At 39.4% G+C, this 23,835-nt stretch overlaps 1 protein-coding gene across 2 annotated transcripts; it reads right to left on the bottom strand.

The window, feature by feature from the left end:
- Positions 1-10,717: 10,717 nt before the first annotated feature.
- Positions 10,718-23,122, bottom strand: CLXN (calaxin). Of its 2 annotated transcripts, XM_054595008.1 has the most exons (6): positions 23,065-23,122; positions 17,808-17,966; positions 16,777-16,881; positions 15,952-16,103; positions 12,248-12,352; positions 10,718-10,777 (listed from the first exon to the last, which is right to left on the bottom strand). In XM_054595008.1, exons 1-6 carry the CDS (start codon positions 23,120-23,122, stop codon positions 10,718-10,720), a joined length of 639 nt encoding a protein of 212 aa, XP_054450983.1. The 2 variants fall into 2 exon arrangements, with proteins under 2 accessions (XP_054450983.1, XP_054450984.1); XM_054595009.1 differs by lacking the exon at positions 17,808-17,966.
- Between the last annotated feature and the right edge of the window lie 713 nt (positions 23,123-23,835).

The raw sequence follows: 23,835 nt of genomic DNA on the forward strand, positions 1-23,835 counted from the left end.
ATAAGCATGGGATGCACTGGGACACCACTGTGAGCAAGGCAGCCCCTTCCTGCTCCCTACAGAGCCCTAAGCCTGGTTTGTTTATTATTCCTGGACCCTGTGCTTAGCTGTTTCCCACTCCTGTCCATCAGTAGTGGTGTTTTCCTAAAGCAAAGGTTAAACACATCTCATTTTTGTTTTGCTATACAACGCATGTCGCAATTCCAAAATAAGAGTGAGGTTCATGATATTCTTTCTCTTTTTTCACATTCAATTTTTCCCCTCTTACTCCTCCTCTTCTTTCTTCTTTTTAATTTCCTTACCTCCCTCCATATTTCCCTCACACTATTCTACCTTGATGTTATCCATGAAAGGGCGGCTGTATGTGCTTCTACATGGACTCCTAGAGTGATTACAATTGTAGTCCACATTAGAGCAGAACTTTTACTGTTTATTATTTCAAGGTTATGGGTTTTTTTATAAGCAGAGATATGTAAGGAACCAACCTGGTATGACCATGTAGAGTTTGTGTGGCCTAGTTGACTCAGATTTCACTTTTCCATCCTCTCAACTGCTGGCATTAGCCAGCCTGTTAACTCACCTGCACCTGCAGCCTTCATTAATGACAACAGAGCTGCTTTGCAGATTGGCCTTCAGGACCCAGTGTTCAGGGACAGCCTTTGGCCTAAAAGTTATAGTCAGAGTCCCAGAGGCATGAATCTCTCTGTTGCCTCTGATCCCAAGACTGTGTCCAGCTCTTTATTATCTGAGACCCACATAGGGTCTATAAGCTTCTGTGAAGTGATTAGAAATGGCCAACAATGCAAGAGATCATCTCCTTCAGGCAAGAATAGGATACCATATGCATACATCTGGAAACTCAGATGCAAAACCTGCAAGTACAAAAAAAGATGTGACTGAGGAGTGAAGACAAGAGATTCAGAGTGAGAAAGTCCCACTGAGTGTAAGTTTGAATCCCTGTGTGTGTACACACGCGCGAATGAACACAGAACTATAGCTTAAATTAAGACCTGATTAAAAAAAAGGCTGTAAAACTTACATAACAATAGATCGTAATTTAGTGGCTAGGTACAACATAGGAAAGATTCCTTCGAAGTAGCTTGTGTGCTGCTAACACTATTTTCATAAGGAGAAGGCCCCTCGATCAGAAGCTCAATTAATTGGGATTTCTATTTGACCAAGGGTCAGCACCCTCTGGAAATAAACCATTTTATTCTTAGCTGAGCATTTTTTCAGGGAAGGTATTTTGCTTCGTATAAAGAGGACTTTCTTAATCACCTCACAGCAGCAGGACTGCACCTGTCTTGACTCCTTCCAGGCGCACGCACCTAGGACGCTGATCCTTGGAGGAATTTCAGTCCTGCTCGGGAACTACAACAGACTGGCAGCCAGTGCACTGAGTGCTCCCTGAGTGCTTTAAAGGGTAATCAAGGGAGCATGATATTATAGCTCTTTTTGAGAGGGTGACAGTGAATGAAAAGACAGGTCCAAAATCCAGAAATGCAGCCAAAGCATACAAATCTTTACATAATATATGAGCTGTATGTAATCATTAGAAGAGCTAATATTTATTGAGCATCTATTATGTGCCAGGTACCATTCTAAGTGCTTTTGATCTATTCACTTAAGCCTTCAAAACCTTATGTGGTAGATGTTCTGATGACGCCCACACTGCAGTTGTGTAAAGTGAGGAACACAGTGGTCAAGTCACCTATCTGGGGCCACATATGAAGGTGAAAAGACCAGAGATCCCATCCTGCCTGGCTGCAGAGCCCACCTCTAACCTTGGCCATGCTGTCTCTCCAGTGCCAAGGCTCATGGGGGTGCTATGTGTCTACGGGTTCTGAAGATGCGTATCCCTTTCCTGGCATGGTGCTGAGGACTTCTTGCTCAATGGGGTTACCAGAACATGCAGGTGCTTGGTCCTGATGGATGCAGCTCTGAATGCAGGGTTGGGCAAAGCAAAGGTCTTGGGGTCTCTCTAGCTCACAAAGGCAGCTGAAGCCTTGATGGTGGTGACAGGAGGCAAGGTGGGAAGGGGACTTTAGCTGCTCCTACCCCCCTGGAGCTGGGAGACAAAAGAATTCCAGTACCTCTAGTTTCCTGTGCTCAAGGAACAAAAAGACTCACCACCCCCCACTCTCTCTGAGCTTCTGGGGTCCAGTCTTAAATTGTTTTATCTCATGATTTTGTACTATACTCACATCCCCAAACCCCAGCACCCTACAAAGCAGGGCCCTCCCCTTTCAGCATTTGAAAGGATTTGATATTCTTGCATTCTTCCCCATGAAACGACAGGTCCTGACAGGGCATGTGGTTGGAGCAGCTGCCTGCATGCCTCAGGCAGACTGAGGCAGGCCAAGAATGAAAGGGGGAGGTGCAGGGCGGCCAGAATCCAGTCACCTGAGAAAGAAGGAATTCAACCTGGAATAATTCCTCACCCTCTTCACTTGGGTGCACCTCTCCCCACCCGCCCAGATGCTGTCTGCCCTCCAGGAGCTCCAAAGGCCTGAGCGTCAGAGAGAAGATCCAAGCAAATATGCAGAGCCTCTCCCAGCATGTGGCTTCACAGGACATCTGGACCTGGTGATAAGCTTGGGCAGTCCCATCTTCTCTTGTCCTGGTGGCTTCCCCTGGCCAGCCTTCCAGCTGTCCCTCCACACATCCTCGTCCTCCTTTTCCTCTGGCCTCTCTCCAGACATTGTGCTCTAGGCTGTGCCATCACCTGTACTGTCTCTGAGGCACTGTTGTTAAAGGGATCAGATTGTTCTTGCTGTCTTTTCTAATTTTTGTTTCGGAGCCTTCTTCATGCCCCAGTACTTCTATTCCTGGCTCACTAGATCTTTTCATTGGTTCACTATCCAGTCACCTGACCCTTCTGTCCATTCCTTCTTATTCCTTTGATGACAGTCAGACAGTCATTACTACAGCAGTAACTATAACCTTGAGTTAAATTTATAAAATAGAAAATACATTCATTGTTTCCACATCCCGATCCCTCCATTCTCTAATAGCCTTTTTCTGAATTGTGGGGGGTTCCCCTTTACCAAGTGTTGGGAACTTGCAAGAGACACATGGATCCCTTTCTTTCCCATTTCTAACTGAACACAATAGTTGCCTCATGTACAAAACTTCCTCTGATTACAGATCATGAGAGGGACTAAGATGTCCTTTGGCAAACAACCACTGAGCACCAACAGTGTGCATAAAACTGTGTTGGTTTTTGGGATGTGCCAAGAGAATCCCAGTAGCATTCGGAAATTCTGGGCTTTCGAGCACTGAGCTGGAATGCTTAGGCAATCACTCTGCCCAAGGATGGCTGAGGTAGAAGAAAAGAGTGCCCAGAGTGGAGGGCAGGGGGCAGTGCTGGGTCAGAATCAGCAGACTCTCCGAATCCCCCATGGCCTCTGAAGAGAGGACAGCCTCCCAGGGATCAAGGGGCTGCATGGGGCTGGTGTGGGGGGTCCCCAGCACCACCACTGCCCTCGCACAGTCTCACCTCCTCTGACTGCACCTCACTTCTGGAGCAGCTTGTGTGTGTCATCAAAGCCTCAGAACTGGAGACTCCACCAAACCACTCCCTCTCACTCATCCCCGCCCCCCCGCCCCGAAAACCATAATCTAGCAGGCAGACAATGAAGATAGGACAGCTATTCAGAAAAACGCGTGGCTTTGGAGACTCAGGACATGTCCCGACTGCACCTGCAGGTTTTCTTTTCCTGGGGCCGAGGGCACTGGCTGAGCTGCACCTGCCGCAGGCCAGCTCCTTGCCTTTCAGTCACATACCTTGTGCTGGGAGTGCAGGCCCTGGCCTGCTCCACATCCTGCTCTGCCCGTGATGATATCGCCTTCACTCCACTAACTTCTTAACAGGCCCTGCAAAGCGAGGCTGTTGCTCTTATATCCACCATTTGATTTTCTGTAATAATATGTAAAGAGAGAAAAGCATCTCCCCTTAACTTTCCTGCTTGTTTTCTTTTTAAAAAGTCATGCCATAAAACATTTGCCCCTACTCAGTTAATCTTTTTATTTTTCCATATGCTGCTGACCTCCTTTTCTCTCCTTGTTCTTCTTTTTCTCCTCTTCTTCCTACTTCTCCTTCTCTTTTCCTCCTCTGCCTCCCCATCCAAGACACCAGCAAATCTGATATCCTAGGCTGCATGCTCCTTGCATACAGGGACTATGTCCTCTTTTGCATATGGCTTTTGTCATCTAGTATATACTCTACAGCTGTTGGATGTAATGGCATGAGCACATCTTGTACAAATACAGACAAGATGATTTTCAGGGTCTCTGGATATAAAAAGGGTGCACCCACTTCCTAGTTAATGACTGTAATTCCTAGGGCTGCTATGTTCTTTTCTGTATTTATAAGAATCAAAATAAAAAAACCAAGGAATATTTAGAAACTCACAGAGGCAACCAGCAGTCTGTTTTGTACTTAGTCAAATTTACACTATCCAATTTAAGAACACAGCAAGTAGAATAAGGTATGAATTTGGTTGGTTGGAGCTCATATGATTTCAACTCAAGTTTCTGTTTACTTAATGGGATTTTAGAACTTTATACTTTTATACAAACCATGCATTTTATTAATTTATTATTTCAGTACCTGAGAACCAGCATAACACATTAAATCTTGACTGTGGTTAATCAGGATCACAGTCACTAGTTCTATGTGCCAATTGTTTTAGAATTAGTAGTATCTTCATGGTATGAGAAACTCAAAGAGCTGTAGTACGCCTGTTAAGTGGGATAAACATGTGTGTGTTTGTGGGTTTGGAGTGACAGGGATGTGTGTGTGTACATGTGTTAATAGCAAAGTTCACTTCACTAATCCTAACTCTAAGACTGTAATATTCATGAAAATTCTAGGTGATGTTTACAGTGAAATTTTGTCTTAGTTTCATGAGGTTCATTTTTCTAAGTAAACTAGATTATTAAAGATATTTTCAGATATCCTTAACTTCCTTTGACTGGCTAAGGAATGTAAGCAATATCATACATTTGGTCACACGAAAGGTCCCAGAAGCCAGGGATTTTTACTTACAGGTTTTAGATGTTCTTATTTAATAATCACATGAGTTCCTATTGAGAACACAAGCATCCGCCAATACAGGACACATATTTCCCTGTCTAAGGCATACTTATATCAATCTGTATATTATATCATAACTTATAAAATGGTATCATAATCTCATTAAATTCATATAAAAACCCTGTGAAGTGAAGGCAGAGAGTAGGTATTATTCCCATTTTACATGAAATGTAATTTTTGGAGTATTTTATAGACTATAAATAGGGTGACCATACATTCTGCTTTGTCTGGGACAACAAAAATTATGTTGTCCTGATGTAATTAGTAGCATCTCCGTTCTCTCTCAATATTATCCCAGTTTGGATGACAGATGCTATTGGCCCCACCAATCTATAAATCACTTTTTACTTATATTATGCTTTCAAAGTTCACATGGTCTGTGCAAGGCAAGGTGACAGCTTATGACAGAGACAGTGAAAGAGCTATGACCTGGTTAGGGGCCTGTGCTACAAATCTAAAGTATAACTCTCCTAGTTGTACATCCTTGGGCTAATTACTGTCACCTAATAAGTATTACATAATCATTCCTTGTGTCTGCTTTTTGATAACATGGCTTCTTATCATGGGCATCATCTTCTCGTCCAGATAGTAGTCTTTTTCTGACACGACTCAAGATGACTCAAAAAAAAATTTCCTCGTCTTTCTCCATTTGAGGAATCCAGCCCTTTTCCCTCCCTCCCTCCAGAAGGACTTCTGACATTGTCCTCATAAACCAGCAGTGATCTCAGCTTCTGTGGTTCGTTGACATGCACCTCACTTTTACCTCAGTGCTGACCTTGGAGTCATAGAGTCTGAAGCTTGGCTACTATTCACAGATGCCTGGACTCTTGGCAAGCAAGGTTCCAGCCTAAGGTTCAGACTGATAATCGGTACCAAACATGGATGCTTTACTTCCAAACTGGAAAGTTCAACTAACAAAAAGAAAATTCCAAAATCCCAAGATGTTTCAAATGAAAAAAGAGAGCCCTGGAGAAAGTTGTCAGTGGTCTAACTCCCATACAAATAAATTACATAGCACCACCAGGTAGTCTTAAAGTGGCAATTTTAAGATTCTTCAGGAACATGGAACTCTCAATTACTCCAAGCCTCAGGGGGTTATCTGTGGCAAGAAGAATAAATGCTACTTTAGAAAAAGATCTCTAATGTTGGAACTAGATGAGGTCTGAATCTTGGCTTTGCTCTTTACCAGTGTGGGACATGGAGAAAGTTTCTCAATTTCCATAAAGTCCTATTTTCTCAATCTGTAGGATGAAACTGTTAAGTAAGGTTTATGTTTACCTCTTACAAGAATCTTAAGAAATGAGTGAGATAATGAATGTAGTAGTATTTAGCATAATGCCTGGAACAAAAGTGTTCATTGGATTTTTGTATAATATATTATAGAGATTACGGGGATTATTTTATTCTACTTTATGACTCTGCTGTATGTTTGCAGGATTCATTAAGGAGGACTTGACCAAATGGCTTTAATTAATCTCCTGGACTGCCTTGTGCTGTGGTGCTAATCGCTTCTACCAGGAGGTAGTGACTCTAGTTCTAGAAGCCACTGGCAGAGAGAACTTATAAATTCCTCTGTGTAAATGCATGCCATTCTCCATCTTCAGGCTCACTGTTGCCTAGTTCTAAAATGTGTGTCCCCTCGGTCTACCCAAAGACTTTGGAAATGGGGATAGGAGACAGGAAGGAGCAACTCAGGTTAGGGGGAAGACAGCCTGTGTTTCACCCAATTTATTCAAATGCCCTTTAAGTTGACAAACTTCTCACCCAGGGAACTCTTTGTGAGTCTGGCTGGGCCACATAATAGGGGCAGTGTGGGCTAACAGGCAGGAGGAGGTGAAAATAAACAAGAGGATGTGTGTCTTAGGGGGAGAAATATATTCTTGACAGATTAGGTAGGAGGCATGAGATACACAGAAAGCCACAAATTGCCAGCGATGAAACTGTAAGCAGTTAACTGCTGCGTAAGGTAATGACACTCTCATAAAGGCATTTCAAATGTAGAAGCATGCTTTATTTCACTCAGAACGTTTTACTGTTAGACTTCCTTCCTTTTTTTGCTCCCCATGCGAAACTGGGCAACTCACCTTCAGATACATCTCATGAGAAGGAGGCTTTGATTTGTCTGGCTATATTCGAGTGGCTCCTCCTTCAATGGCAACTGAGACGGGAAACACTTCAAGAAATCATCTGCTTTACTCTAACAGAAAGGGTAGCTGCAATACTAGAAAAAACAAATATAGTACTTCTACCTATTTTGGACTATTACCAACCAACCCTCACAATCTGATCAATTGTAATTAGCATACATATGGGTTGAAGTTTTATTTTAGTATGTATCTTTTATAGTCTCTTCATGTCAAATGCAATTCCCAGCTTTTTTTTTTTTTTTTTTTGCCATAGTTGGTGAGAATTATTCATCAGTTCTGGATGCTACAGGGGAATTTAGGGGATGATTCTGTGAGGACATGGATACAGCTAGATAAAATGCAGTAGGAACAATGGACAATCTAGAGAAACCTTTTCCAGACATAACCGTCTTTCTAATTTCACAGTATGTTCTAATTTCCTTTACCATATCCTTTAATTAAAAATAATATAACTTTTGGGGGGGGGGCAGAGGGAGAGGAGGGCAGAAGAAAGGCTGTCACAGTGACTCTAAACAGTGACAAGTGATGACAGCACTATCACATGGCAAAGAGTCCTCATTACACAACACAAACAAGGTGAGGGAAGGGCAGCTGACCTAGAACATGTTAACCCTCATGGCTTTGCACAAAGTAGGAACTTAGCGAATGTTTTGGATGATTTTATAATGCAAGCAATTGCTGGCTTGGCTCCTTACAAGCGCAATCTTGTACCCAAAGATATTTGCAGGTTAAGAATGCAGGACTGCCAGTTTGCAGTGGCAGTTTTTGAATGCTGGAGTTAAAAAAATGAACTTGATTGTTTCCCAAACAGAATACCTCCATGCTGCTTGCAGGGCGATGCTCCCTTCTCCCAAAGGAGCCTGGCCTGTTTTCTGCTGGTCCTCCCACGGTGCTGGGAGGAGAAAGGGAATCCACAGCTTTGAGGAGTCAGTGAGAGGACAGCTATACTCAATTCTCCAAATTATATTTGTTCATCCATAGTCCTAACCCAGCCTCTCCACAGGCAGGCAAACAGAAGGCTGACCAAGTTGGCTGTTGGCTGTACTTGGAGGAGGCGGAGTCAGGGTGAGCCTGGGAGCAGGAGGCAAGGGGCCACAGAGCTCAGAGTAAGAGGGAAGAAAGCTCTTCCTCAAAGGTACTCTGTAGTCAGGTGGTTCTGCTATTAAGCTGAGTGAATTTTCAGTGTTCACATCATCTGTGAGTTGCTACAGTAGTGGAATTACGAGAATCCAGAAATCTAGATATACTAGCATAAGGAAATGATTTGGGCAAATTATGATAAGGAATAGCCGAGGCAGTGTGTTCTATAATATACAGTGCAGCTCGTGAACAGAACTCATGAGTTCTTATGTCAAGGACTAACATCATCTTAATGTCACTAAAATTATTTAGAAATTTTTTAAGAGATTTTTTAGTTTTAAATAATACCATGTAATAGCACAGGATTATTCACATGGAACTCAAATTTTAATCAAATTATAATATGAAGTTCAGATACAGATGTGTAAGATTAGTTCTTTAAATGATAAATTAAAACCTTGGTCAATTATGGTCCATAACATTAGCAAAGTTAAAGAATGTACGCCATATGGAAAAGAATTGGAGTTCTCACGCGTCAGGCACAGCAGGCCTTCCTGGAGGGTAATCTGGTAACATGTGCTAGAAATCTCAAAATTATACTGGCCTCTAACCCAACATTCCTACATTTACAAACTTACTCAAGTAAGTAACCAATGATTCATGTGAAAAGATTTATCTGTAAGGATAGTTCATTTTGGAAATTATTTATAATAGCAAAAATGTGGGAACAACCAAAACACCAATGGCAGGGGAGTGATTTAATGAAGTCTGTAGTGATGGAACACCAGGCATCCATTAAAGGTGGGGCTGTAGAGGGATATCTGGTGACCTTAGAAATGTTTATGATATAGTGACACATAAAACAAGCAGCTTTTAAAAGAGCATTTTCAATGTGGTCCCTTAAAAATATATAGGTATACTTTACAAATGCCTTAAGAGAACCTGAAAGGATCTATACCAGAATATTAATGTATAATTGTATTTATTTCCTGAACTTCTGAAGTATTCTTCAGCAATCTCTATTTCTTTGTAATCCAAAAAATACAATTAAAAAATTTAAAACATTGTGTATTGCATTATTTACACATACTCAAGATAGCAAAAATTGTGTCAGAGTTTTTGTATATAATAATCTAAATTTTAAAAAATATACTGGGACAGTAAAATATCTTTATTTCTTGGAATTGCTTATTCCACTTATTTGTAACTGTCCATTTTTTACCCAATGTATTCTTTTGTTTAATTCTAATAACGTATATGCAGTAAAAGGTCATTAATATCCAAGCAGCTTCTAAATGTTTATATATTGATAAAGAGATATCAGCTGTTTGCATGTGTTAAAGAGCTAGTAACTCACAGAACATAACTACACTCTATCTTTCTCATGCTTCCATCCAATGCCTACAGGCATCTGCTGGATACTGAGGGGCGGAGGGCAAGTCAGGCCCCTTTTAAGGGGGTACACAAGGGGAATCCCAAGCAGCGAGACAATGCCACTGGGGTGTACGTTTTTACAGGGACAAAGAGTGGAGGTGAGGTAGAAAAACAGAGGGAGCCAGAACAGGCTTCCCAGCAGAGTGCAATGGCAGCAGTGGGGAGCAACCGGGATGCCTCCGGAGATAAACTGAAAGCTGTACCCACGCGCCATTCATTAAACTCAAAAAACAGCACTTTACTCTCTTGCTGCTGGCCAAGAGTTTGGATTTTTCTTGTTGTACTTTGTGCTTTTCAATCCACAGTATTCACTAAGGGCCCATTCTGTGCAAATGACTGTACTAACTGCTGCAACAGGTATAAAAATGTGTGTGATAAGACTCCTGCCCTCAGACACTTAACAATCTAGTCAGGTTGTTATGGCAAAGCCTCAAATAATATAGATCATATTAAAATAGGTTACATGTTACATGTTTCTTTCTTCTCTCTAAATCTCCCTTAATGCTTAGCAGAAAGCTATTTAAATGCTAGATGCCAGTATCATTTGATGCTCTCTTAATTATTTACTGCTCCGAAACATATTCAGCAATTTTGATGATTCTTAAATTTATTATACCCAGTATTTTTCTGACATGAATATTTGCCTTAATAGTTCATGATTACATAATCTTGCTATTCATTTCATTAATACAAACATTTTACAACAGTTATGTGCTTGAACAGATGTCTAGGTATAAAATACCTCTAACAATGTTAAGTTGTTTACCAAACCCAACATCTAATAAGAAACTCCTTGTCTTCCACACATTTTACCTGGTATTTACACTGAAGTTGAAGGATGTATGTAAGTTAACACCATTCCCCACCCCAAACACACAATTCAACGTCATATTTCTGAGCTAAGCAGAAAATATATACACTATTTTACTCACTTGAGAAAACTCAGACATTTAAGTATTCATATATCATTGAATTCATTTGGTTCTTTGAATGTGTGGGCTTCAAATTCCATCTGGCTCTGTAAAATGAAGTGCTCAAAATTAATACAGATTTCCAAAAAAAAGTAGAACAAAACAAAATACTCTGTATGTCTCCTTTGAAGAGAAACAAAATAACATAGGGAATCAAGAACTTGGGATGCTCATGCTTTTTTTTTTTTCACTTGCAGATAGTGACAGTACAGACTATTTTCCAAGCACAATACTTGATATGGAGTCACAAAGATGAGCAAGATGACATGACTCAGCACTCCAGGAGCCTCCAGACTAATGGCAGAGACTGTCCAGACTGATGAGCTTAATTCACTGCACTGAAGGCTTCAGTAAAGTAAACACACAGCAGACTATGGGAGGCCAGGAGGACTAATTATATCACAGCCCAGCTATGGCAGGTAGCAGGGGTGCTTCCTAGAGCAGGAGAAGCTGGCCCAAAAGCTGAAGATGGGGAAGGAATGTGGTCCAGTGAGACAAGAACCCAAAAGCTGAATGCTTGGGATTTGTTAACAAGGAGGGTGTGATAATCTCAGCAACAGCAATTTCAGGAGTGGGCAGGCAGAAGTGATGGTAGTTGTACACATGGACAATTCTCTCAATACTTGACTTAAGAAGAAAGCCATTGGACCGGACATAGAAGTAGGTGTGAAATTAAAGTAATTCCTTAACTTTCTTTCCTCCCTTCCTCCTTTACTTCTTCTTTTCCTCCCTCCTCCTCCCTTCCTTCCCTCCTTTCTTCTTTACTCTTCTTTTTTCAGATGGGACATTATTCTTCCCCATTTTGACCTAGCTGACTATTTGTCCTTAAAAACCTAGCCTTCCTTTTCCCACCAGCCATTTATCAATCATTTGATACAGCCAGTTTAGATGCCCTCTTCATAATTATCACAATATTCTACGCATATCTCTATGGACTCTAGCACCAGAGTAACCAGGGTACTCCATAATTGTTTCATGAATTTGAACAAGTTGCCTAAACTTTCCAAGCCTCAGTTTCCTTATCTGTAAAATGATACTACTACTACTACTTACTTCACAAGGTTGTTAGGGGAATTAAATGAGGCAATGTGGGGCGTAGTGCTTATGACAGTGCCTGGCATAGATAAAGCCCCATAAAAGTCATTAACTATTATTATAATATTTATCACACTGTTGAGTAATTATTTTTATGTTTGTTTTTCCCAGAAAAATATTAGCCCTTGAGCACTGCCATTAAGCTTTTCATCTGTACTTCTGATCTTCAATACATTAATCTTCAATAATTGTTTCTTACATAAATGAGAATTAATAAGTGAAAAACATAGCATTGGGCTACAACAGTACCATAAAATGAACCATCAGGTCCTCCTTCAGTGGGCTTTCTCTATTCGGCAGCTATTCTCCACGGGTGAAGGTGATTGATTCATCTGATCCATCACTCACCAAACCAAGAAGTCTTAGGTTGTTGATCCTCACTATATTTTGGTCACTGTTCAATGAAAATAATATTTCTTTACCTTTGGATCAGGTAGGCATGGTCCAAAAGCTTCCAGTAAAAGAGTCTCTTCTCTCACAGCTTGTTCATAGTCTGAGAAGGACAATTTCCCATCATGGTCATGGTCCTAGGGGTTACCAGTCATATGTTATTCAGCATGTAAAATATTTATCGCAAATACAGCTGTCTTTTCACAGGCAAGTGTTAATGGGAAAAAAAAGACTAAATAGTGAAATTGAAAAGAATTTTAAATTGTATAATAAAAGAACACAATCTAGAATCAAGATACCAGAGGAATGAGTGGAAGTCACACTGACCTCCTCTGAGGACCAATTTGGAATTACAACTAAATTGTGGAGAAATCACCTGGAACAAACAACTGAACAATAGCGAGAGAGGAGCCTTATAACCACGGAGACAGAAGAATCGGCTTTAGCACAACCTAAGTGGTAAGGAGTACAGTAGAGACTCAAGAAGGCAGACGGGGCAACCACATGTGGCAGCACCGGAAGGATATTGAAATGGCCAGATGGATCCCCCTGAGATGACTGGGTTCTAAAACATAAGCAGGGATCTCCAGCCTTCAGCACCAGAGCCCAAAAAGTACACAGATAACAGCCAGCTGCAAAAAGCGGCAGGGTTGCTCTCTGCCAGAGACAGGGGACTGGAGACACAAAGAGCTATTTAAAGGGCCAACACATAAATTTTTATTTGCAGCCACTTAACCTTTTCTCTGGCAAAGGCAGGAACAGTGTGGTCTAGGGACACCTGAGGAGAGACTACAGAAGGAGGCTTTGGGGAGATATCTGAGTAGCCAGGGGGATCCCGGTGCTGACTCATCCCCCATGCGGCAGCAGCCATCTGGATCAGGCAGACCACTCTCCTGAATGGCAGAAGCATGAGAGGACCCAATAGCCCCGCCCCCAGGAGTGACTTGGCCCTGGCCCAGTAGTGCTAAAACCTGACTACTGAGTACAGAGTGGCAGCCACAAATAGTAGATCCCTGGCTAAAGGGGGTGCAGAGTGGTCTAGAGACACATGAGGAGAGATTGGAGATGGAGGCTTTGGGGAGAGAATGGAGAGAGCAGCTGGTGGGATCCCAGTGCTGACCCTTCCCCCATATGGCAGCAGCCATCTGGATCAGGCAGACCATTCCCCTGAATGGCAACAGCATGAGAAGACCCAATAAAACCACCCTCAGGAAGGAGTCCATCCCTGTGGTGTCTAAGCTGGCCTGCTGAGTGCAGATTGACTAGATTAACAACTGAAGGAGACAGCCACAGACAAATTCCAGATTCCTGGAAGTCTTGAAGAGACTGCCTAAGGTCAGACAAGGTCAATATCTGACATCATCAGAGGCAGATCCAGAAATAAAATACAGAGGTCTCCTACCATAGAAGCTCACACAATAAAGTCAGAAAATCAAGACAGATCAATTTCAGAAGCAAAAGCAAAAAAGAAGAGTCTCACAAATAATGTCAATACAAAGAAACACCCCCCAGTCAAAGGGAAAGGAGGAATCCCCAGAAAGAGAACTAAATAAAAGAGAGGCAAGTCAACTATCAGATATTGAGTTCAAAATGATGCTTCTATGGAAGCTCAATGAGTTCAGTGAGTTCAGAGAGAACTACAAAAAACTACAGGGAAACTATGAGGAACTTATTGCAAACTATACCAGCATGAAAAAAGACATAGAAAATATCAATAAGAGACAAGAGTAAATGAGAATACAGTTTCTGAATTGAAGAACACAATAGAAGGAATCAAAAGCAGGCTAGATTAAGTAGGGGAAGGAATCAGCGCGCTGAAGGATAAAGTAGAAAAAAGACCCAGGAAGAGCAAGAAAAGGAAAACAGACTCCAGAAGAATGGAGAGGCATTTAGGGAAATGCAGGACAACCTAAAACAAAATAATATCCATATAATAGGGATACCAGAAGGAGAAGAAGAGGAGCAAGGGTTCGAAAACCTGTTTGAAAAAGCAATGATGGAAAACTTCCCTAATTGGAAGAGAGAAAAAGTCACACAAGTCCAAGAAGCACAGAGGATCCCATTCAAGAGGAACTCAGTGAGGTCCACTCAAAGACACATCATCATTACAATGGCAAATATCAAAGACAAACAGAGAATCCTAAAGGCAGCAAGGGAGAAAGAGGTAGTATCATATAAGGGAACCCCAATATGGCTAACAGCTGACTTCTCAACAGAAACTCTGCAAGCCAAAAGGGAATGATGAGAAATATTCCAAGCATTGAAAAGCAAAGGCCTGCAACTATGGCTGCTCTACCCAGGAAAGCTCTCAATTAAAATGGAAGGTGAAATAAGGAGTTTCCCAGACAAAAGCAGGCTAAACGAATACACCTCCACCAAACCAGCACCGCAAAATATGCTAAAGGGACTGCTTTAAGTAGATGAAGAAGAGTCTATGAATACCCAGTTCCTTTCACTGTCACCAATACTTGATATTTCCAATATTTTTAATACTTATTAATCTGATTGTGACAATGATGTATTATTTTAATTGTTCCTTTATTATTTGTTGAAACTAAACCTGTTTATGTTTATTTCTTGCCTATTTCTATTATTTTTAAAAAGCTTTACATGACTTTTTGGTATCCTTTATCCATTTTTTGATTAAATGCTTATAGAATTTTTGCCCTAAAAAACACCCCAAAATTATTAACACTTTTTTAGATGTGTTGCAAATACTTTCCTATTCTATTACTTGTCCTTTACCTTTTTTAATATGTATATTACTGTAGTCTCTTAAATGTTTAATATAATCATATGACAATATTTACTTTATAGCCTCTGGGTTTGAATATTTTACTTCAGGGTAAGAAAAATATTCTTTTGTATTTTCTCCTAAAACTCCTTAGATTTTACATATTGATTTTTAACTCAATATTTTTTGTATAGTGTGTGAAATAGGGCTGTATATTTATTTTACTTCAAGTCATAATTGTCCCTTCACCATATTTGTTGAATAACCCTTATTTTACCCATTGATTTGAAATATCAATTTAATCACATATTACAGTGTTAGATATATATGTTTGTTTCTAGAATGCTTATTTTACTTCACTGATCTACTTGATTATTTCTGTGCTGGTGTCATGATGTTTAATTTTCTAAGGCTTTATAATGGATTTAAATTTTTTAATACTTTATAATGGATTTTGACATTTAAATAAATAAATAAATAAAATCTGCATTTAAAAAAAAGAAAGAAGGAACTCCTACTTTTTGCGACAGCATGGATGGAAGCAGAAAATATTATGCTAAGTGAAATAAGCCAGTTGGTGAAAGACAAATACCGTATGATCTCACCTATAAGTGGAGTCTATTCAACCAAAGAAAACTAATGAACAAAATAAACCACAGGCATGGAAACATGGAGCAGACTGAAAGTGACCAGAGGGGATGGGGAAGGAGGACAATGGTGGAAAGGAGGAGAAGGGACTAAACAAAGAACAGGTATGAATGACCCATGGACATGGACAACAGAGTGGGTATTGAATGTGGGAGAGGGGGGTAAAGGGGGAAAAACTGAGACAACTGCAATAGAATAAACATGATTTAAAAATAAAAAATTATAAAATAAATACAATATAAGTGTTTGATTTCACCAAGCAGGAAACCGACAGTTTGAATTATTTGAATTAGTTTTTTAACCCAAATCTAGCCTGTATGTTTTAATATAAAACTCTAAATTACTCATATTTACCATTTTCTTAAGCGTTATTTCAACCAAATCTTTAATTCCTTCATCAGGGTCTTCTTCAGATGGCTGCTTAAGAAGACTATTCTTCAACATATGGAACATTTCCTCCTTTGAAATGAATCCATCACCATTCAAATCAAACACTTCAAAGCAATCTTTAAAAAAATGGCCAATTATGAATTTGGTATTATCATTAAGGTACCATTTGCTCTGATAAGACTTTTAAGGCCAAGGTCTACATTACTGATGTTCCTTTCAATCCTTAAGAACTTAACACAATCTAATTTCCATAATAAATACTTAATATACTCTTATTGAATATATGCAACAATCCTTAGAAAAAGTTTTCATTATAATCAGCTATGGAAAAGGCATGACAAGAAACAGTAACTTCAACATTTTCATCTTGAACCTCTTGGAAACCTGATTGAAATACTATTCTTAAACAGAGTTCATCAAAATCAAAAACTAACTAATAATCAGAATACTAGAATCAATATTCCCTACTTTTATGGTTACAATTAAAATAATTAAGTACATAAAACACTTAATACCTTGATAGGTAAATGCATATGGACATGATTAGCACATGTATTATATGCCTATGTAGTCCTTCTTGACATGAGTTATTCTTCAAAAATCTCTTCATTTTCTCTTTAATTTTTTCAACCTTCATTGACTTGAATTTGCTCCATAAAACAGGCTAATGGAAATTCAAACCAACCAACAGACAACCTACTTCACTGGCTGGGTTGTAGGACATCAATTTAAATTCCTTATATATGTGAATAATAATGTACAAACCAGTCAGATAATCTAAAATCTTACATTTCATTTTTTCTTCCAAAGTTCCTCGAAGAAACAGTGATAATCCATAAACCCACTCTGATACATTTACACAACCATCGTTGTCTTTATCAAAACCTCGAAATACTAAAGAGAAAGAAAAGTACGATATAATTACTTGTACTCCATTTTTAATCTCAGTAATGTATCTACATTGTTACCACACACTTTTAAAATTTAAACAAAACTTCAGGATCATATGTTCCAACATTCTCATTTGACAAAGGAAGAAACTTAAGATACCATAAAATTGGAAAAGTTTTTTATATAAACTTTCACATTTCGCCCTGACTGGTGTGGCTCAGTGGATTGAGCGCTGGCCTGTGAACCAAAAGGTCACTGGTTTGGTTCCAGGTCGGGACACATGCCTGCGTTGCAGGTCAGGTCCCAAGTTGGGGCATGTGGGAGGCAACTATCTGATGGTTCTCTCCCTCTCTTTGCCCCTCCCTCTTCCTCTTCAGTATCTAAAAATAAAGAAATAAAATCTTCTAAAAAGTTAAATGTTCACATTTTCCCCTCATAATTCGTGAGGTTAAATTCTGAGTATCTAAACATATTAATCATTAATTATTAACACACAAATATGTTGATATATTAACATAAAATATATAATATTATACTTTTGTTACTCGACAAACGTAATGCTATTACATGATAGCTTAGACTATGTCTTAATTCTTATTGAAGTACTTCCAATGGAATCTTAAATGTCAGAATCTTAACTGTCATTTTAAAACTATTTTTTATTATATTTACTAAGTAAAAATAGAAATATTTTAGGTTTTCTAATGAAAAGTAAGGGAAACCGAATTATTCAAGTTGACTTTGTCCTCTTTTTAAATACACAAAATAGAGTGGATACTTCCATCCTTACGCTCTTTTTTTGAATATAAAAATTTAAATTTTATATTTACATGAAACTGGGAATACAGAACATTAAGCTTTTAACCAATAATATGTAGAAACTATCAACTTTTATTTTTCAGTTATGGTAGATTTTCATGTCTTCTTACCTCTATCCATAATCATGTCATCTGTCATTCCAAATGTCACATGCAAGATGTTTCGAAATGCATTACGATCGAGTCCAATGGGTGCACCTTGACGCTTTGTTATATCTCCCATCAATTTATAAAACAGATTTATAAGACATTTCACTTCAAATTTATTAACTGTGAAAGAATAAAATTAAGATGTAACAAAAATGTATTTTAATTGTTACATTCTAACTTAAATTTGCATTAATGAAGTTATAGACAAAAACTAGCAAGCCATCAAATATGCAGTGTCAACAGGAGAGATTGATTGAGAGAGAGAGGGAGAGGGAAAAACATTGAAGGAGAAACATCAATCAGTTGCCTCTTGTATGCACCTGACCAGGGATCAAACCCAAATGCTAGGTATGTGCCCTGACAGGGAATGGAACCTGCAACCTTTTGGTATACAGGACAACGCTCCAACAACTGAGTCACCTGATGAGGGTGGATGAAGGCAATTGTTATTGAAAAGATGTACACACATATTTATATTTTTTCAGACACATAATTGTATAAAGGATGGTGATTATAAACACTGAGCTAATTATTTGTGTTCCAATCCCCACTTGGGATATGCAAGTGGAAGGGTTATTGCCTAGCACTGAAAACATAAAAGTGAGTTTAGATAAGAATTATAGGTGGAATATAAATTATAGGTTTAAAAACAAGGACAAAACCTGTGTGTATATAAAAGAAGAAATATAAAATACAGAAATATGTTTCTATATAAAACATAGAAATGAAGAAATCACTTCTAATCCTACAGGTTGTGAAAGGTTTGAGTGTGATTTCTGGTTGGGATACCAGAATATAAGAGAAATATCAAAAACTTTAAAAAACAAATGATTTAGTAAGTAAAATAAATAGTACACAAGAGTATAATGATTACAATTTTTAAAGAAACATTTTTTTAAAGATTTTATTTATTTATTTTTAGAGAGCAGGGAAGGGAGGGAGAAAGAAAGGGAAAGAAACATCAGTATGTGGTTGCCTCTCCCGTGCCCCCTAGAGGGGACCTGGCCCACAACCCAGGCATGTGCTCTGACTGGGAATCCAATCAGCGACCCTTTGGTTCACAAGCTGGCACTCAATTCACTAAGCCACATCAGTCAGGGCATAATGATGACAATTTTTAAAAGAGCTGTTAGTTGCTGTAGAAAACACAGAAATACCATGTAATCCAGTGATTCTACTTCTGTGTATACATCCACAGGAACTGAATACAGGGACTCAGATACTTGTGCACCAGTGCTCATGACAACCGTATTCACAGTAGTCAAAAGTGGAAGCACCCAAAACATAGTATATGCATACAATGGAATATTATTCAGCTTTAGAAAGGAAGGAAATTTTGACATATGCTACAACATGGATAAACCTTGAAAACATTATGACAAGTGAAATAAACTAAGCAAAACAAAACAAAAGTATTGTATGATTTCACTTATATGATGTACCTTGAGTGGTAAAAATCATAGAGACAGAAAGTAGAATGGTAGCTGCCATGGCTTTGGGGAAAGGGAAAATGGGGAGTTATCCTCCGGGTACAATGGGTATAGAATTTCAGTTGGAAAATATGTAAAAGTTCTGGAGATGAATAGTGGTAAAAGTTACGCAATGATTTGAAAGATCTTAATTCCACAGAGCTGTACACTTAAAATGATTTAAATAGTAAATTTTAACCACAATTTAAAGAGCTTCAGAAGTAAAAATGTTGTTAGTTGGTTGTGGATGAAAAGTCTGCATAAAGATTGACTATTCAATGGTCAATTAATATTCGACAAAGGTGGCAGAAGCTTCAAATGGAGTAAAAATAGCCTCATCAACAAATGGTGTTGGGAGATTTGGGCAGCTACCTACAAAAAAATGACTCGACCACCAACTTACACCACACACAAAAATAAACTCAAGGTGGATAAAACACTTAAATATAAGTCACGATACCATAAAAGTCCTAGAGGAGGACATAGGCAGGAAAATCTCAGGTGTTCCATGCAGCAATATTTTTACTGATATGTCCTCTAGAGCAAGGGACATGAAGGAAGAATAAAAACAAATGAGACTTCATCAAAATAAAAGTGTCTGCATGGATAAGAAAACATCAGCAAAATGGAAAGGGAACCAAACGTATGGGAAAATATGTTTGCCATGATACCTTGCACAAGGGTTTGGTCTCCAAAATATATAAAGAATCAACATGACTCCATTCCAGGAAGACAAATAATCCAATTAAAAATGGGCAAAGGACCTGAACAGACACTGCTCCAAGGAGGACATACACAGGGCCCAGAGAAATATGAAAGGATGCTCGGCATCACTAGCCATCAGAGAAATGCAAATTAAAACCACAATGAGATATCACTTCACACCAATCAAAATGGCCATCATAAACAAATCAACAAATAATAAGTGCTGGAGAGGCTGTGGAGAAAAAGGAACCCTAGAACACTGTTGGTGGGAATGCAGACTGGTGCAGCCACTGTGGAAAACAGTTTGGAATTTCCCTCAAAATAAAAAATGGAACTGCATTTTGACATACTGATTCCACTGCTGGGATTATACCCTAAGAATCTCAAAACACCAATTCAAAAGAACCTACGCACCCCAATGTTCATAGCAGCATGATTTACAATAGCCAAGTGCTGAAAGCAACCTAAGTGTCCATCAGTAAATGATTGGATCAAAAAACTGTGGCACATTTACACAATGGAACACTACACAAGAGAAAGAAAAAAGGAACTCTTACTCTGCAACAGCATGCATGGAACTGGAGAGCATTATGTTATGTGAAGTAATCCAGGCAGTGAAAGACAATATGATCTCCTCTATAAGGGGAACCTAATCAACAGAACAAGCAAGCAAGCAAAATATAACCAGAGACATTGAAATAAAGAACAAACTGACAGTAACCTCAGGGGAGAGGGAAGGGGGAAGGAGATAACAGAGGAAGAAGGGGAAGGGTCGTCAAGGAATATGTATAAAGGACTTATGGACAAAACCAAAGTGGGGAAGGATTGAGGGAGGAAAGGAGGTGGTGGTGGGTGGGGGCAGAAGAAATTGGTGGTGGAAAAATGGAGACAACTGTACTTGAAGAACAATAAAAAAAAATAAAATAAATAGCATTAACTTCTAAAAAAAAAAAAAGGAATGACTATTCAACATTCTCTTTGATAGCATGCCATGTTTCATCTTCTCCATTTCAGCTGAAGTAAAAATTTAAGAATATTATATTAGCTTAATATTCTGAGCTACCAATGTGGTTCAGCTGGTTGGAGCATTGTCCTGTAACCCGAAAGCTTGCGGCTTCAACTCCCAGCCAGGACACACGCCTAGGTTGCAGGTTCAGTCCCCAGTCAGGGCATGTAAAATAGGGAAGTGATCAATGTTTCTCTCTTACATAAATGTTTCTCTTCCTCTCTCTCTCCCTGCCCTCCCTTCTCTCTCTCTTTGGGGAAAAAAAAAAGAATGTTAGGTTAATTTATTACTAAAATAATCCAAGATTAGACAAAGGAAAATTTTTCTTGATAAAGTGTTTCTTAAATCCTAGGATACAATACTAAATAATTCAAGGATGGTTTTCCATTTTTTTGGATTGGTTTCTTTGTTCTTCAGATAATATCTGTATAATGGTGGATTAATTAGATGATCACTTAATATACTTTTTTCTGACTCCACAAAATTTATCCATTGCATCCTAGTTGGATTATCATCAGACAACTAAAAGAAATTATGATGTTAGGGTAAAGATACTCTATTTAAAGAAATTTAAAATTATAATGTCCAGGACTTGTAACTATTTCTGTAAATTTTGTCTAGTAATCATCAAGGTTTTTAAGGCTCACTTTAAAATTTTTTCGTAAGTACAAAAAGCAAAAGGGTTTCTCCTGCCATGTTTTCCTTATCTTTTAATACACTCACCTTCTGGTTGTTCATGGAATGTCTGCAATACATTGTAAACTTACTGAACAGGGAGTAAATTAAATTCAGTACTGTATATTGAAGTTATTTTTTATTCAAAATATTTACTAGATGTTTTTAGAAGGCCAATCTTCTCCCAGAAATGAAAGTTTTAAGAAAAACAACAACAGAATAAAACTCTCATCAGGTTGTACTAACCATAAAAATGCCTTAAATTATACAATGGCTTTTTTCTAAGTTTAAGATGCTTATACACACTCCAACTTTTATTTACAGTACTACTCCACTAAGAGAGCTTTCTTACCACCCATTGTATTAGATACTAAATACAATTAAAAGACACTAGGTCCTATAATCTCTAGAACTACATTAAAACATATTTATTCCTCCTCTTTTTTTTCCCCCCAACATTGAGGTTGGTCTCGGGATTATGACTTCTATTTGCTCAAGTGGCCAGTAGTTTTGCAATCAGCACACAATTTATATTGCAATCAGCACTCATTTGAAAACCCCTTCTTCACCTAAACCACTTTCTTAGCTTCCTGGACTAGGTATAGTTCTGTTTTCAGTTTGAATATAACTCTAAAGTTACTTATGAAATTTTAGATCCACCTTTGAGAATGTGTGATTGGAGCAGACATTTTTAATAAATGCTCATCTTGTCACCTGTAAAGTCTTTATGCTGTAACCCCGCCAGTAACTAGAAAGTGGAACTCTAGGAGGGAACAGATTATCATGTGTTTGGCTTTGGTGAGCTCTTCGGTTCCACTTTCCTCCTTGCTCTGATACAAGTTTCTTTCCTAAGGATCATTGATAACCATTTATTCTTTGGATCTCTTGTAAGTTTCCAGGACTTGGACACCACCAATTTATGTGCTCTAGAAAGCTAGAAAGCACGTGTATGTTGGTTGTGCTACTTTTCTTGAGTCCATGTTTTTTAGTATTTATTTTACACTTACGTCTGAGGTTAAAACCACATATGTCTCATGGGTATATAAAGCACGCTTCTATAATGTAAAGATAAATTAAGAAAAGCACTTGAAAAGCAAGTAAGTGTGCTTGTGAGAGAGCAGTAGTGGATGCCTGGACACCTGGATACTGGTCCTTAAGATCACTGATAGGCCTGGGTGCTTGCCCCAAAAAGCGAACATCCAAGTATTCCCCTCGGACTTTTCTTTAGGGGTGGGAGCGGAGGGGGTTCCCCGAGCCCTAAGGCCAGAGGTAGGAAGCAGGTTGAGCAGAGGATTTTAGCACCGAGTAGGACATGGAATCTGATCAGAAGCTTCTGCTAGCCTAGCACTTCATTCTTACTTACAATGCTTGCAGTTTTTAGTTAGGGTGTCCGTCAACTTCTGCAGCTTCTTGCGGTTCATGCCGCGCGCTCAGGAAAGGTGGCAGTGGCGGATGTCCAGGAGCGCGCGCGGCCGCTGTGAAGCTCGCAAGCCTTGGGTCTTGGGAGAGCCGCCCGGTCTCCATCGCCAGGCGTGTGCTCTCCCTAACACACAAAGTGGCCATGACAACGCCTTGGCCGGCCCCTGATTGGTTCCCGCGCGCGCGCGGGTGCGTGGGCCGTCCTAACACACTGCGTGACCATGGCAACGACAGGGCAACGCCCATTTGCTCCTGGGGCCAGCGCGCTCAGTCCCCCTTGGAGGAGCTTGGCCAGGCACATTTCGGACTGTTTTGATTAACGTCGGAATTCTAATGGTTCAGTTGTTGCTGTCTTTTGGGTTCACGGCCCCTTCAATGGACTGCACTGTGAATCATCCAGGTCTAAAAATATGTCGTGCATGCTGTGTGAACGGTTTTTGGGGTGGTAAGTGTCTCACCAAGGAGGGAAAAGATCTTCAGGGAGATTTGGAGGAACTTGGAGGAGATTCGAGAATTAGCAGGTGTGTTATGCAGACGATGGTTTTATGGGGTACAGAAGGGTGAGAATTTGGAATACATTTTTTTCTCTTCCGCTCCCCACCCATTCATTCTTGGAGGTGGGGGTGGGGCTGTCAGTGGAATCTGGGGAGAGCCACTGGCAATTTTTAAGCTAGTTAAAGAGTCAGCCTTCCTAATAAACAAGGCTGACGACTGC

The sequence above is a fragment of the Pteronotus mesoamericanus genome, unplaced genomic scaffold (genome assembly GCF_021234165.1).
Source record: "Pteronotus mesoamericanus isolate MK-2021 breed Mesoamerican mustached bat unplaced genomic scaffold, CSHL_Meso_final scaffold_54, whole genome shotgun sequence".
Lineage (NCBI taxonomy): Eukaryota > Metazoa > Chordata > Mammalia > Chiroptera > Mormoopidae > Pteronotus > Pteronotus mesoamericanus.